At 47.0% G+C, this 13,401-nt stretch overlaps 1 protein-coding gene across 1 annotated transcript in view; it reads left to right on the top strand.

Annotated features, from left to right (window-relative positions):
• The window catches only part of NECTIN1 (nectin cell adhesion molecule 1), a 143,520-nt gene that overhangs the window by 71,242 nt on the left and 58,877 nt on the right, over window positions 1-13,401 (top strand). Inside the window, 3 exon segments of the mRNA XM_063311227.1 lie at window positions 6,158-6,505; window positions 8,734-9,036; window positions 9,806-9,923. Coding sequence (XP_063167297.1) covers window positions 6,158-6,505; window positions 8,734-9,036; window positions 9,806-9,923 — 769 coding nt within the window.

Raw genomic sequence — 13,401 nt, 5'->3', positions numbered from 1 at the left:
GTGTGTTTAGTCCTGAAGCTCAAACACATCCAAATTGGTGTTTTCCAAATGCATTTGGATTACACCCCTGGAATTTGCATCCAATGTGGACCTCCCCAAAAGATGCCTCTATGTCTTCACCAGCAACCCTGCAAGGTAGATTATACTGAGAATAACAGCTTAAGGCCAGAATGCTGTAATAGTGGATTCCTGCAAAGGGCAAGAGTTTGGATGTGATCGTCTCCGGTGTATCTTCCAAGCTTTAAATTCTAAGCTTCAGAGCACCTGATGGGCCTTTCAGGATCACCTGATGTTCAAAAGCTTTAGGCAAGTTGGCTGAGATTTTCCTTCAGTGCCCCCAAAGCCATGGATGAGGGCCCCAGTCACCCATAGCAATTACCAGTTGCACGTAGGGAAGGCTCCCCACAACAAACACATTGCTTCTTTTTAGTTGAAGGCTACTCCCAGTGAAATGAATGCTAGAATGTAAGAAAAGTCCTGCTGGATCAGAGCGACAGTATTGTTCCCCCAGGCCTGTGAACCAAGCCATCAGGTTAAGCTGCAGTAGACTCTATATAATTGAGTAGGATATTAAGCTGGGTTTTATTAACTTAGGGTTAGGATAGGGCTGTGCAAAACCTTTCAGCCCCGAGATGTTCCAAGCTCAAAACAATCACTTTGAGTGTTGCCAGCATGAAACAAAACCCGTGTGTTTTTGAGCCTTTTGTTCGGAGTGCCAAGTGAGATGTTTGTGTTTTAGAGAGTGTCTTTCTGAGCATGACACACAACTTGACTGTTTTCAGAGGCATAGCTGTGTGTTTTGAGAATTCCGTTCCAAGTGTGAAACAAAACACATTTTCTGTTTCGTGCATGCCCAGGTTAACTACCCTGGGTCTTCAGTGATTAGATGTTCCTGGAGATGCAAGGTGTATTTAAGAGCTATGGGAAGAGATTTGCTATTAGGGTGTTCTTTGAATTTAGGCTAAAGGATCCTTCAACATCCGAAGAGTCAGCCAAAGCCCACGCTTATGGTCAGGTGGAAAGATCGGTGTTAAACTATTAAAACAGCAGCAGCAGATCAGCCCGACTCAAACAAAAGGTTCACTCGGCCTGTTGCTCCAGAGTGTCAAGTAATGGTTCTGGGAAGCAAAGCCATGGTTTGTGGGGATGGGTGGCTTCAAGTTCTTTCAGGATAGGACCTTCCCTGGGTGCCTTTGCAAAGCTGGTTGAGTGGGACCGGGAACAGCCGTTCCCATTCAAGCTGAGAGCCTCTTGGCGATGCATTTCAACCAAGCAGCTGAGTCAACTTGTCTTCCCTGGCCAGATTTCAAGAAATTGGGTGGGGAAGCAGCGCAGCCGAACACTATCACCCCAAAGCCTGGGAGAGTGAGGAAGTGCTCAGTGCTGGGAGGCTGTTCCCAGGCCCAATCTTACATGACAGTTCATGTGCTCGCTGACAAGTTCCAACAGGCCAGAAAGAGCCATAAACACTTTGGAGCCAGGTGCTTGGTCTGGGAGGCCCTGGCTCACCTTCTGCAGATGCTGGTGTAAAAGCTTTGCTCCCTTGGAAAGACAAGAGAAAAGACAAAGCGACATGTTGCTAGGTAGACTGGCTGGCTTGCAGTCTGAAAGCTTCTCCTGAAAAGGCAGAGGCCAGGCAAAGAATGCGAGCGAGGTCTGTGTGCCTGATTTCCCTTCATTGACTAATCCCATCTTGGCAAGTATTTTACACTTGGTTGTTTTGCCCAGCTTGTTCTGCTTTGGTTGGCTGGTGAGGGAAGGAGTGAGAAGCCACATGGGACTCTCCATGCCACCAGGCTGTACAAGCCCCTTCAGAAAAACCTGACTCAGCAAATCCTGTCCCTTGTACCAAGCATTGCTCATTGTATTTTCTAATAAGTGTCTGGGAGTATGGAAAGAGAGTCAGTATGCAATATTTGGCAGATTTTTTTGTCTCTCAGGAATGCCCTTTGCTTGGGTTCTCAGGAAGAAGTGAGTTTCTAGCCCTTGGGAACATAAAGAGAGGCACCCATCTTCACCCTGGCTTCACCCAAGCCAGGCTTGGGTGAAGATGGCTGAATCAGATCCCCTATATAATTTGCTGAGTCTCCCTGGAACAAGCACAGCCCGAAGAAATTCTGCATAATCAGTTTTGCCTCTATGGGCCTCGTTGGTCTTCAGAATTCAGCTGCCGCTCTTTCGGTGCAGAATTTGAACTGCAGATGTGTCTTTTATTTGAAGCATCTGGGGCTTGAGGCAGTTGAAGGGTGAATGGAATCATGGAACTGGTGAGAGGTGTTTTCTTGATTTCCCTTTTCCCTTGCACTGAATATTTGACCCCCTTTCCCCCACCAGCCTCTCTTGCGGGAGAATCGTAAGTCCAAATGGCATGGAATTGTTCTAGCAAACAGGCATGATTGGGGTGGACATGCTCAGCTGCCACATCTTCCACTGTTGCTGTTTATGTCCTGGCCCAGTTCCTTAGCCCACCCATCGCTCTTCTCCCACAGTGTCCAACCTGCCTCTATACAGAGCTTGTAGACAAAAGAAAGGAAAGACACAACCAGTAGCATTGGCTGATACTCCAGCAGAATTATGGGAAATGCACAAGCAACTGATGCAAAACCTACCACTCTTGAGTTACATGGACCTTTTCTGGAGGAAACCCAAATTTAGAACGTTTTGGTGGGTGAAGGCTGCTGTTGTGTTAAGGGGTAGAATGGACACCACCCATCAGGAAAGACAGTCCCACTTTGGCTCTTTTCCAACCTAAGTTGGAGGGGAAGTGTGGCCTTCTCATAACAAGCCCAGTGCCAACCTTGAGGCAACAGAAGTTCTCATCTTTGTTGTCATGCTCTGGATGGGCTTTTCCTCTGGGGTGAGTGGCCAAAGTGTGGGATGGTGAGGAACTTGGGAAATGAAGGTTGTCCCTCTGGATACTTGGTTCAAGGCATGTACCTTTTCTTTACATGGGTTGTGTTGACTATCTGCCATCACTAGTCAAAAAGGATCCATGTCCAACTTTGCAGAAGAGCTGTTGTAATAGACCAGGTGCAGTGCAAGCCTGGGCATCATATGTACTTATGAGCACTCAACAGATTTTCTTCCATGTATATGCATTTTATGATACGTAGCCCCAAAGCCTGGTCAGAAAGATCCGCCTCTAATCTCTTTCCCAAATGACCAGAGGACCACACGGGATTCCCAATGGCTCATGAGCAAGCATTGAACCGAGGCTGATGGATTGATGATGCCATTGTTTTTATGGGGTGGTTCCTCTTCAGAGGATCTCCTTTCTTCATCTCTATCAGTGGTCTCTTGGAGCAGGGGCTTTTGCCCCCCCTTTTTTTTTTCTCAAGGGTTAGGCAGTGACCGTTGTGTTCCTTCTAAGCCAGTGAGCTTCCTAGGATGTTTTAGAAAACTTTGAGGTCCTTCAGAAACTTTTCCAGGCCTCCTTAACAGGATCAGAGAGGATGGACCAGTTTTTCTTCAACAAGGCAGCTTGCCTGCTTACTACCAGCGTTCCCTGCGGAGCTCAGCCATGGGTGTGTTTCATAAGATGTAATCGCATTTTGCATGGGGTGAAGACGAGCCAGTCTAACTGGCCTGCCTGGTGCACATCGGTGAATTCAGGATGTGCCTGAAAATGCAGGACTCCACCCCTCCAGCATCCTTTATGACAGGCAGGGTTTTTCAGCAGTTATGCAGAAGTTTCTCAGCCAACCCACTGAGGTGGAAAAGGGAGATGTCAAAAACGCCAGAAGTTTTTCCCAAGGTCCTTCATTCCCTTTTCCTTTTAAAATTTATTTTTACCTCCAACTCTCAGCTCTTCCACGTTTCCCCGGGCTTCCTATTTCTATGCAACAGGCAGGTGGGGGAAAGACGTGCTTTTCCAATACTCGGCTGTGCGTTACTAACCATCCCTTTCTCCAATCTCCCTCTTTCTGTGTATTACATAAAAATATGAGCCATATAATTACTGGTGTGTTATCTCTAAATACACAGATCAGGAATATGCAGCAGCAGCAGAAATTTGAAATGGGGAGGAGGGGCTGGATTGAAAGATGCCCACTTGGGGAGGAAACTTTGCTCCCTTTTGATAAAAGGGCCTGGGGCACATTTTGCAAGGCGAGAAGGAGGGTTCAGACGTTTTTAACACTCATCACAGAACCCCTTTTACCCTGGAAGGTACTGATAAAGTTTTCCCTCATCCCTGCCTTCCTGCCGATCCAAAACTTAACTCAGTTCCATGAACTGTAACCCTGGTTGGGTCTGCTGTGAAATCACAATTTTTTCCTATCATTCATCGTTCCTCTCTCTCATTCATGGTGCAGTCCTAAAGCACATTACCAGGGCCTCTCTCAGCCTGGCCCCCTCCAGATGAATTGAACTGCAGCCAAGCTGGCTGAGGCTGATGGGAGCTGCAACCCCAGTATCTTTGAAAGTCACCAGGTCAAAGAAGGTGGCCTGCATCAAAAATTAGCCCCACTGAATGCAGTGAAACTTCCTCCTGAGTCAGCATCCCTTAAGTTGCATTGTAATATTTATGTTCTTTCAGTGGGTGGCTGCCTGTCTGTGTTTGTGTGTGTGTGTGTCTGTCTGTGTAGGCAGGCATAGATGTAGAAGGATATCTGGCACTCTTATTAACTTTGCAAGTGAAGCAGGTTTTCAGAGTTTGCATAACTGCAGTTTTTCTGTCGGATCGTTCTGCTTTGCCACTTTTCATCCAGTGAAGTATAAAATTGTGGAGGGCACTCTCAACACCTTGGACCTTGGGCGTCCTCTTTTTGACTCAGAAAAACCAAGTAGCTTAGTCTTTCCCATGCTGGTATCCTCCAGATATGCTGGGCTGCAACTCCCATCACCCCCATATTTGGTCTTGAAGTTCTGGAGAATGTGCACAGGGAAGCTTCTGAAGAGATTCTATGAGGGTGCAGGCTCATGTTCACTTCTGCAGCCGTAAACAGGTTGATGCTGGAAGGGAGGGAGGAAGAAGGGGAAATACTGTATGTGTGAGAGAAATGTTCTTTGCTCACAGTATTCCTTGCTTTGCTAGTTTTCTGCTTTTGTTATAGGAAATAATGGGAGGGAGGGAGGAAGTTATGGAAAGGTGGCATGCCTCAATTCTAAAATACATGGGAGCATGGATAAATGCAATTCCACTCCCAGAAAAAAGTCCAGCTCGTCCCAGTTTGTATCATGAGCTCTCTTTGCTGCAGCCCTCTGACTTCCTAAAAGCTGCCCACCCTCTTACAGGGTGGTTTGGTCCAACTCTGCCCATCCCTCCTCCTGTGCACCAGATATGCTCCAGATATCGCACGCAAACTGTGCAGTGACACCTCTGCACACTAGAACAATCCTGCCCACAGGGCTGGAACTGGGTTGGTTGCTTCAGTAGTGCATGTCACTCTTGGATGCTGCAGCTGGTATTCTCCAAAGGGACATCTGTGGACTAGGCTCTAAACGCAATGAGGTGGTTCATGCCAGCGGAGTAGAATCCTGCACGACCTATATCCAGGCACGCAAATGCGTGATCTCTTCTCTTCCCTGCCCCAAACACACATCTCAGCAGGCAGACTAGCTGGACTAGTTGATTTGCAGAAGAGTCTTCCAGGTTATTTAATTACCCAGCTGATGACTGCGGGAGCCAAACGTTAAAGCGCATTGTTAAGCCTCTCTCAAGAAGAAGGCCGCCATCCGCAATAGTCTTTTGGGCTGCGTTTTTAACCACAACAGTCACATATCTGGCAGCTGTGTTTGCACATAACCCCAAGTTTACTTAGTTTTAAGCTTGGTTGTTTCCGTGTGTGTGTGTGTGTGTGTCTTTGTATGTTATGTGAACCCAGGCCACTGGGTTCCTTCATGATTCACTGCATTGTGCAAACCCAGGAAATGGGTGAATTCAGTAAGAAGATGATGAAACCTGTTGCCCAACTGTCTCCCCTTGAGCTTTTGAGCTGTATTTGGAAGGCATGCCGGAACCTGTGGCTCCAAAATTACAACCCTGGCAGATTCACAGGGCCAATGCTGGAAGCCCAGCAATAGGGCCATTTCCAGTTACATCCTAATTTTGCAATGATTACGTTACCTAGCATGGTAGTAAAACAATTGTAGTCCAAAAAACCTAGCTTGGAGAACTCTGACATCTCCTAATCCTTCTGTTCCTCTTTCTTTGTAGGCCTCTGGGCTCAGAAGGTGCTTGTCAACGAGACAGTCTCTGGCTTCATCGGGACTGATGTGGTCCTGCACTGCAACTTGGTCAAGATCAACCATACGAGGATCACACAGGTCACCTGGCAGAAGGCCAGTAATGGCTCCAAGCAAAATGTGGCCATTTACAACCCCAACATGGGTGTCTCCATCCTGCCCCCCTACGAGGAGAGAGTGGTCTTCCAGAGCCCCTCCATCACAGATGGGACCATCAAGCTGTCCAACCTCCAGCTGGACGATGAAGGGATCTACATCTGTGAGTTTGCCACCTTCCCTACTGGCAACCGGGAAAACCAGCTCAATCTCACCGTGTTGGGTAAGTTGCCAATATCATTGGCTTGCCTGTCTTTCTGCTGGGGCTGTAGCAAAGACAGTGTGCAACAGAGCAACCCATCAGTCTCCCATCCTACTTTGAGGTCATGTGGCATTACCAGTTTCTTGGTAGGAACAGAAATGAGCAGTACTTCCAGCCAGCTGAACAAGGCACCAAGGGTGGAATCAACAGGCTTGATGGTTCCTCCTCCCTTTCCGGTTTTTCCCTCCTTTGACCGTTGGGGTGATTTCAGTATCCTCCCACCATCACTGAGTGAAAGCAGAGGGGATGGGGAGCAGGACAGAAATTCAAAGATCCTGGAAAGGTCTGGATTGTGGTTAAAACTCAGAGGACTTTTCCCCTGCCCCAAAAGACATAGAAATTTAGGGTAATTTCTGGGAAATGGAAACCTTTTTTAATTGATTCAAAAACTGGAAATGCAGGAGCAGAAAGGAGAAGGGGCTTTTTCAGAGGAGATGGATGGCTTTTCAGTTTTTTTCCCTCTATAGATCTCGTGTGTAAACACTTGTCTTACCTGTCCGGGGACATTTCAGCTTCCAACTCTTTGCAAACAAAAAATAGGATTGCACCCCAGATCTCCAGGGAATATTTCTTCCTTTTCCTGTCGTTTTGTCTGGGGCTTATATTTGGTAAACATACTTCACCTCATACATACACACACCTCCGTTCTTCTTGAGGAAGCTGTGCTCTGAGTTAGAATGAGGGTAGGAAGTATTTGCCCTCGCTCCAAACTGGCTTTGTCTTGTCAGCAAATGGTCACATGTGTCATCCGACTGTCTAGGTAGCTCTGTCATGGCCTCACACTGGCTACACCAGCTCTGCCAGAGTTTTCGACTCTGTTGCAAACTTACTTTGAGACCCGGAAAGCTGGAAAAGCTGCATTGAGGTTGAGTCTAAGCAAAAGAAATTTACTCTGAACCAATGCAAATGCATATGTACAGGAGGAAGCTGTTACCCAAAATATTGCTCAACCTCCTGGTCTGGGCTCCCTGTTATTAAATATATTGATGCACACCAGTTTATGTAAATCCTGAAGCAGTTTACGGCAGTCACATACAAACAAAGCTCTGTAGGAAAAAGGATCCATGAAAAGCATCAACGTTAGTGGGAGTCAGTGGCTGGGGAAGGTCACCAGCAAAAGATGTCGTTTTGGGGAATGCTCAGAAACATGTTGGCATTGGGGGCTGGTGAAGTTCAGGAAGGAAAATGTTCCCCAGGATAAGCAGAGGAGTTTTTCCATTGTATTATAACCAAGCAATGTATTGATAGTAGTAGCAGGAGCAGGAGCAGTAGTATTACTGCCATGAGTATATTCCTGTTTTTCCTTGTAAGAATTGGTATGTCAGTGTATGGGAAAGACAGGGAAGGACGCTAATTTTGGGACCCCAGAGTAATGAAGCTTCTCTCTGGCTCCCCTTCTGGCTTTGGTATTAGGGAGGACGTATCTCTGAATTCAAGCCTTGCAATCCACACATCTCACTAAGCCATGGCCTGCTTTAACTCTTGTCTGTACAACATCCAGAGTGGCCTGGCTCACCTAAAGAGGAGCCACATTTCCAAATCAAGATGCTAATCTCGAAATGAGATAGAACAGAGTGCCTGCTGTTTCCCCTTCAACATTTTTTGGAGAATTAGAGGTGTGAAGGGAAGGTGATGCAGGCAGAGGCTACAAAAGGGCAGTGGGTTTCCAAGGCAGATGGAATGAGCACAAGAGATTTTCATAGCACTGTTTGCGATCACATCCAGATGAAGGAGGAGTTGAAACTTGTGCCATTTTTCACGAAAGGTGGCGTTCCAGTGAATTCAAACTCAGCAGCGGGTCCTCATTTGTTGATGCCATTTTTACTCTATGTATGTATGTATGTATTTATAAGATTTACATGTCTGCCCATCTTGTAAAACACAACTCTGGATGGCTCACAACAATAATGAAATCACAAACAACAAAACAAGTTGTAGGCTGGTTTCCTTTGAAAACCATGAAGCAGATTCACCGGGAACCCTGAGTCAACAACTCCACCCAGATTTTGAGTGATGTTTTTATTTATTTTTCAAATTTAGCCACCGACCATCTCACTCAAATGTTCAGATCTTGGACAAACTAATGAGGAAGACACTAGGTTGGTGTTTGCCAAACTACTTATGGTCCTTGTTGGTAATTTGATCACGACCCTTCACTTTCACTTTCTCATCCCTTGCCTTTTCTTTAGCCAAACCAGTGAACTGGATGGAGGCCACCACCCGACCACTGATTGCCAGGGCCGGCATGACGGAGAAAATCCTGGTGGCTACCTGTATATCCTCCAACGGGAAACCTCCCAGCACCGTGACCTGGGACACTAAGCTGAAAGGGGAGGCAGAATACCAGGAGATCCGCAACGAGAATGGTACCATCACAGTGATCAGCCGCTACCGTCTTTTGCCAAGCCGGGAGGCCCACCAACAGCAGTTGATGTGTGTGGTCAACTATCAGTTGGAGCGATTTACTGAGAGCATGACCCTCAACGTATTGTGTAAGTTGAAGAGGCAGTAGTGGAGCTGAGGCTTCAAAGGGACATGGCTTAAAATGGGGGATCACTCTTACCAGGTGTTTTCAATGTCAGATTTCCCTTTGGAATAAGCCTTGAATAGAGTTTCCCTCCCCAGTGGCTTATTGCAACCACCTCCATCAAGCTTGTGACTACTGCTGTTGTTGGAGTTTTACACGAGGCATGGGCTTCCGTGGGTGAGGAGGGGCAAGGAGCAAACCACGTGTGATGATGTCAGGGCACCAGAACTGCCATCATCACCATTGACATGGTGGCGTCATGTACTTGTCATTTCGGCATCCTTGTGGTTTGCTGCAGAAGCCACTGCTAGATGGTGAAGGTGGTCCACAGGCCATCCATTAATGACTGCCTCTTCTCTTGCCCCACCTACCCTCCTGTCTTCTCCTGACTCCTCTCTTGTTTCCTCTTTTTCTCCTTGCCTTTCCAATTCCTCCTTGGCCCTTATCTGTCCAACTCTTCCTTTCTTCTCCTTGCCTTATCTTTTCACCCTTGTTCCTCTCCTTCCCTCTGTGCTCCATGCCTTCCCAACCTTGCCCCTCCCATCCTTAATTTCCTCAACGTGGCCCTCATTCCTTCCCAATCTTCTCAACCCCCACTTCTTTCCTCCTTTGTGCTCTTGGCTCTTTCTTTTCTTCTTCCCTGCTTCACTCTTCCCTTACCCTCATTCCTTCTTCCTTTCTCTCTTTCTTTCACAACGTTCTTCCATTCTGTCCTCCCTGCTCCTCCTGCACAGATGAACCTGAGGTGAGGATTGAGGGTTTTGACAGCAACTGGTACCTCAACCGGAAGGATGTGAAGCTGACATGTATATGTGATGCCAATCCTCCTGCCACTGAGTACCAATGGAAGGTGTAAGTATTGGCCCACAACACATGGGTGAACTGTCATGAGTTCTTTGTAGCTCTGGATGAGTGGGGACCAAATGGGAACAATTTTGCACCCAATGCCATACAGCTGCATCAAGAGCTACCAGGTCAGATTGTCTTGCTGAAGGAAGAATGATTGATAGCTCCTTTCCTCCATTATTTACATAAATTATGCCCTGAAGACAGAAAGGTAGCATTTCTAAGCTAGGCCCAGCGCAGCCTTTCCACCTGTGCTACTGTTCTCTGTATAGACATTTTAGGTAACCCTTTTATTTATTTCAATTCTAGCCTTCTACAGTAATGTTTGCTACATGGTGTGCTTTGTGCTAACTAATGACCATAACAAAGATTGCTGATGAGATATAGAAATGCTTTCTCTTGAGTTCCCATGCCCAGCCGCCATGGAGAGAACAAGAGATGGTTTGGGGAGTTTAGGGGGATGGACTGAACCTGTTCTAAGTCCGTCCTCCAAATTTTAACAAATGTAAATAACAAATCCTTGACTCCCCCAAGGGAAATTCATCAGACTTTGCATCAGACTGGCAGTATAATTGGAATTGATTGGATCAGGATGCAGCGTGAGAGCATCCCTGACTTCCAGGTGTTTCACAAAAGCAAAAAAGGAAACACCACCATCCCACACACAGATTCAGCAATAAAAAGCATATAATTAGCATGTGAGAAGATCTGATCTGTTGCAATGCCGGTGTAGGTTCATTCTTACCTTTAACCGGATGCAGGACTGAGGTCTACATACCCTTCCATTGGATTCCAGTTGGTTTCTCTGGAGAATATTCAAAATAGAACCCCCACATCTGCTCAGGCCTGGGTGTCCCCAGATATTCCCTCCTCTGTTTTAAGGAAGTGCTCCTTCCTCTCAGTTGGCAACAGAGACATTGTTGGGGAGATCAGTTTCCACCCACGTGAGCATGCCTGGCTGGCATCTTAGAAAGGAGTGTGTGTGTGTGTGTGTGTGTGTGTGTGTGTGTGTGTGTGTGTTTTCCAGGCAGACAGATTTTGATCAGCAGCTGGTGAGTCATCAGCCAGATCACCTGCAGTGACCTGGATGGAGTCATTCAGGCGAGTGAATGGATGGCCCATTTCTCACAAACAGCCTGGGAAAAGATGGGATTCCTGCTCCCGAATGCCCCAGTTGGGACTGAAACTGGCTGCTTGTTGGAGTGCATTTAAAACAAATGCAGTGCCTCTAGAAAGCAGTCGGGTCAGGGAGAAACCTTTTCTTTTCTTTCTCTTGCTGTGTGCAGAGATTAACGGATTGATAAGGAGAAAGAATCAATCCTGGAGCCCTGGTGTTTACCCTGGACAGGTCACAATCCACACAAGACTCAAATACCTCTTCTGTTGTTGAAGAGGCCAGTGGAATAGCATTTTCCAGATGGCCACAGAGGAAGAAGCTAGCTTATTTAAAAGAGATGCAATCTACAATCCTCAAATCTCGGAACAGCAAGCCCTGTTCCATCCTGGAGTGCAGACTGGCATTACACCCTCTTTCTATGCCTTGAGTGCAAATTTGGATGGGTGATTCTGTGCCAGGAACCTACCCAAGTGCAAATTCAGCCTGGATGGAAGGCCCCAGATAACGGTCTCTTGGGGAACAGCACCCCTTTCTGTTGGAGGGTTCTTGTCAGTCTTAACAGGAAACAAGACCAGATGAGCTAATTCTACTTTATAGTAAGGCTACATTAACGGAATCTTGCAAGTCTGAAAGTACAATCCTGCCCCCTTCTCTTTCATACCCTGAGAACCTAGGGAGGGTCCCTTCTGAGCCTCTTGCCCCACCCACTATGCAGCTGCGGGCTATGCCGTCTCTTATCTGATCGTTCCCTAGGCAGTGTCTCTGGGCCCAGTCTCCCAAGGTCATTCCCACATACCATTACAGCTCTCAACCAGGGCATCCAGAAGAGAATGACGCCATTCTGTGCCAGACATGTCACACATCCACTTTGCAACACTTTGCAGACCTCTCTTGGCTTTTAGGAAAGACTAAGCCACTGAAAGCAGTGTGATAGCTGCCACAGGGCCATAGAGAAAGGGAACATTGTAGTGGCTGCAAAAATCTCAGTTGCCACAGCTTCCTTTGCCTTCCAGGTTCCTGGTTGAATTGAGGCCGTTGCTTATGGCAGGGTTCCTCAACCGTGGCAACTCTAAGCTGTGCGGACTTCAACTTAGAGTTGCCAAGGTTGAGGAACCCTGGCTTATGGCTTCTCTCCCCCCGCACCTCCGCTGACCCCCAACTGCTCTTTGAAGAAATGGTTGCAGCAGGGAAAGAAGAGAGAGAGAAAAAAGGCAGAGATTGGAAACACCAGACATGAGGAATAAAGTACTAAGATTTAGATCTGGTGAGCAGGAAGGGACAGATGGGACAGGATGAGGTACGCTCTTCCTTCGTTCCAGGTCATAAGCCCGTTTATCGATTTTAGGAGCAGAGCTGCAGAGAGATAACCAACTGTCTCATTTCTCAGAGGGGAGCAAAAGAAAAGGTGCCATATTATATGCCCCAGCTTTCCCGAAGGCAATGCTTTCCGCTGCCTTGGGACTGGAACTCCAGAGTCTGACGCTACATTGCTGCCGCCCGCAAGCTTGGAGAAGGCAAGGATGTCTACTGAATCCTGCCAGATGACCAAGGATGGGGAATCTTTTAATCTAAGCCTGATTCAAGGCCTATCACGCAATTTTCTACTTAATGTTGCACAACTCCAAGTAGATTATACTTCATTTATTCGGTTACTTACAACCTCCGCATTTGGTTCCACGAGGCAAATTCTTCTGCGCGGCTTGCAGTAAATAAACATAATACAATTGAGATGCAGACTAGAGCACCAACTCGTGAAATAAAGACCAGCGTAAAAGAGGGCAAGTGGCCGAAGATGCAGAAATCCCAGAATGAAAAGCACAGGGTTTGGAAAGCAGATGTCATGGAGGATTGAAAGGGCAAGACTTAACAGAAGTTCTCATCTGGTGCCATTTCCCATCCACTGAACCATTCCAGGAAGGCTGTCTCACACGTTGGGTGCCTTGATTGGGAAGATCCTCTTCCTGGGTCTCACTCACTCACTCTAATCCATATTTCTAAGGCCACTCAACATGTTGACAACTCTTACCTGCCTCACCTCATTTTATTCCAGTGGTTGGAGGGCTTTCTGGCTGAAACCAGGTGTGTTACATTTTCAGGAGAGATGCCAGCAGTTAGTCCCATCTTGCTTGAGGATGATACAACCCATGGTTGGTGGAAAATGGGTGGCACTCAATCAGCTTTCAGGGGCATTGCCAAAGTGGATGAAGGTCAAACGTGTCAACAGGACCTTCAGGGAGATAATGAGTGGTGCTCGTAGGAAGTTAGAGAGTTAGGAGTAAAGCATCCTTGGTCAAAAAAAGGGATGACTTCCTTCTTCTTTTCTAAGGGTATAGTAATGAGCAAGACAACTGTTCAAAACTGTACAAA

Source organism: Candoia aspera, chromosome 9 (assembly GCF_035149785.1).
Source record: "Candoia aspera isolate rCanAsp1 chromosome 9, rCanAsp1.hap2, whole genome shotgun sequence".
NCBI lineage: Eukaryota > Metazoa > Chordata > Lepidosauria > Squamata > Boidae > Candoia > Candoia aspera.
Note: the sequence above shows the minus strand (reverse complement) of the source record. Positions and strands in the feature narration are given on the sequence as shown.